We start from the raw sequence: 3,247 nt of genomic DNA on the forward strand, positions 1-3,247 counted from the left end.
CCCTGTTGCTTTTGTTATGATGGAAAGATGGCGTTTATTTACGCACACTGAACTGACTGCACTGACTTCTCATCTCGCCCTGAAGCCTTGTTTTTATATTTTACCCCCTGCGGACACCTCGTGTCCAACATCAACACTCTGCCTTTCTTTAATGACACATTACATAACGACACATTTGGGCGCCTCGGTAGAAGGTATAGAAAAGCATTTTTTCGTATCAATGTTGTTTTTTTTCTTTCTTTTAGCACACACCAACACACCAACCATTTGGTATCCCCAAATATGCATGGCGTGAAACCTCTCCATCTCTCTGCTATGCGTATTTTTAGTGCTTGATGTATTTCCACCACTATGTGTGTGTCCAACATTTTAAAACTGGCTCAGGTCCAGTTTCCAAGCGGTCCAGCACAAGAGAATCAAACAAATAAAAGGAGGCATCCTTATTATAAGGGGTCCTGCGTTTTTGCTCAGAATAATACACTGAAGTGTCACTGCACAGGAGTTTGTCCTCCTCCATGATGAGGAGGGGTGTCTCCATACATGTCCTCTCCTCCTGCTATCTGTCCCCCAGCGGGTGTCATCCTCTTCTCCTTCTGCCGCCTGTTACAAAACCAAACCCTCACCACCTCCTTCTCCAGCTGCAGGCTGTCCGCCAGGGAGGTGATCTCCGCCGCTCCAGGTTTTGGACATTTGAGAAAATGGCTCTCCAGAGCCCCTTTAACGCCCACCTCGATGGAGGTCCTCTTTTTCCTTTTCCTCCCCTGTGCTGCGATTTTATCCAGACTCGTAGGGCTCCCCGACGTGGAGTCCGCCTCCTCCAGCCACTTGTTCAACAGGGGCTTGAGTTTACACATGTTTTTGAAGCTGAGCTGCAGCGCCTCGAACCTGCAAATGGTGGTCTGAGAAAAAACGTTTCCATAAAGAGTCCCGAGAGCTAAACCCACGTCCGCCTGGGTGAAACCCAGCTTGATGCGTCGCTGCTTGAACTGCTTTGCAAACTGCTCCAACTCGTCCGACGTCGGTGTGTCCTCGTCCGAGTGGTCCTGGTGGCCCCCATGGTGCTGGTGCTGCTGGTGGTGGTGTGAGAGAGACTGCTGGTGCTGGTGCTGGTGGGCCCCTCCGTGCTCACTGAGGTGCGGGCTGTGGCTGTGGTGGTCCTCGTCTCGCAGCGATGGGTGGTGGTGCATCCCACCTTGTTGCTCCAGACCGAAACCGGACTGTGAATACACTAAACTCTGGCCTTCAGACGTCGCCATACCGGGGATAATGTGCGTGGTGGCTGTGCTGGTGCGCCATGCTCGTGATGCGTCGTGATGCGCCTGCTGCTGCTGCTGCTGCTGCTGGTGCGCGAGGTGAGGGTGTCGCTGTTGCTGCTGCTGCAGACTGCTGGAGGAGTTCTGCAGCTCCTCTCGGTCACTGTCGTGCAGCACCGTGGGCTTCACGTCCTGCTGCTCTCCGAGGGGACTAGATGATGACCAGGGTGCCACACTGTCTCCACCGCCACCGTGAGACAGCGCCGTTATCCACTGGTGCGCGTGGCTGAGCGGATGCCCTACACCACCACCGGAGCCCGGTAACGTGCCGTAGTCGCTCTGGAGCAAAGTGTGCGCGTCCCTGTACGCTGCCGCCTGCTGCATGCTCCCGGACTCCGAGTGAGGCTGCGACGGCGGCGCGCTGCTGGGGGTGCTGCTGAGGACGCTGTAGTGGTTGTTGGATGTTGCGGTCGCCATAACTATCGGAGAGCAGAGTGATAGTTAAAAAAGGAGTACACTGACAGTAACTCTTTTTTTTGCGCCACGGGGGCAAGCTTCTTTAGGCGTCTCTCTTCTCCAGCATCTCTACCCGGGCGCTGTGCCAAGGGGACGCAGAAGAGGCGCGCACCTGTGGTCCGCCTCGCTCCGCTCTTTATTGGCCAAGAACTGGTTGACAGATGTGGTTACCCCTGACAGCACCCCGCTCATTGGTCACGGGAGATTGTACAGAAAAAAAACCCAATCACTCTAGTGCCCCAACAATACTAAAGCAGTCCTGCAGCATGCATGAGTACAAAGTGGAGAGGGAGAGAGAAAGCGAGAAGTGTAAACACAGAAAAAGACTTAACTTGAGGGGGGAAAAAAGTCTTTATTTTGAAAGTTCTTTCATCTGGGTCAGTGGGTCACGTTTATTGGTTTCGTGCGTCAAATCGGTGCGTAAAATGAGGACTTTAAGAACTTTAAACGCACTATATCTGCAACCATCTTGGACTCTATAACCACTGGCACACTTTACACTTACTTTACACTATACATCCCATATACCACTTTATAGACTGCACATATGTATACATTACATTTATTTATTGACGGACTGTACACACTATGTTCACCCATTCACTCTGTATCTTTTATATTCATTTTTGTATACCTTTAGCTCCTCTGTGTTTCACTCTGTTTGCTGATGTTGCTGCTTTGACACCTGAATTTCCCTACGGGATTAATAAAGGTTCATCTTATCTTATCTTATCTTATTAAATGTTGTAAATATGTTACTACACATGTTACTACACATGTTACTTACTTTACACTATACATCCTATTTATCACTTTATAGACTGCACATGTGTATATATTACATTTATTTATTGTACATACATTTATTTATTGACAGACTGCACAAACTATGTTCACCCATTCACTCTGTATCTTTTATATCTCTATTTATTGTTTTTATCATTTTTGTATACCTTTACCTCTCCTGTGTTTTACTCTGTTTTGCTGATGTTTCCTGATGTTAAAATAAGATAAGATAAGATAAGATGAACCTTTATTAATCCCCGGAGGGAAATTCAGGTGTCAAAGCAGCAACATCAGCAAACAGAGTGAAACACAAAAATACAAAAATTATAAAAACAATAATAGAGTTATAAAAGATACAGAGTGAATGGGTGAACGTAGTGTGTACAGTCCGTCAATAAATAAATGTCATATGTGCATGTGTGCAGTTTATAAAGTGGTATATAGGATGTATAGTGTAAAGTAAGTGTAAAGTGCACCAGTGGTTAGAGTCCAAGATGGTTGCAGATAGTTCATGTTTAAAGGCAGATAGTGCATGTTTAAAGTTCTTAAAGTCCTAATAATGTTGCTGCTTTGACACCTGAATTTCCCTCCGGGGATTAATAAAGGTTCATCTAATTTTATCTTATCTTATCTTATCTTAAAAGTTGCATACGTTGTGCAGAATTTGCATATGAATTGATACAGTGGCCACT

At 46.9% G+C, this 3,247-nt stretch overlaps 1 protein-coding gene across 1 annotated transcript; it reads right to left on the minus strand.

Moving 5' to 3' along the window:
- Nucleotides 1–223: 223 nt before the first annotated feature.
- pou3f2a (POU class 3 homeobox 2a) lies at nt 224–2,753 on the minus strand. The gene has a single exon (XM_074615989.1). It carries the CDS (start codon nt 1,728–1,730, stop codon nt 489–491), a length of 1,242 nt encoding a protein of 413 aa, XP_074472090.1. The 5' UTR covers nt 1,731–2,753; the 3' UTR covers nt 224–488.
- Nucleotides 2,754–3,247: the final 494 nt, after the last annotated feature.

Source organism: Sebastes fasciatus, chromosome 18 (assembly GCF_043250625.1).
Source record: "Sebastes fasciatus isolate fSebFas1 chromosome 18, fSebFas1.pri, whole genome shotgun sequence".
Lineage (NCBI taxonomy): Eukaryota > Metazoa > Chordata > Actinopteri > Perciformes > Sebastidae > Sebastes > Sebastes fasciatus.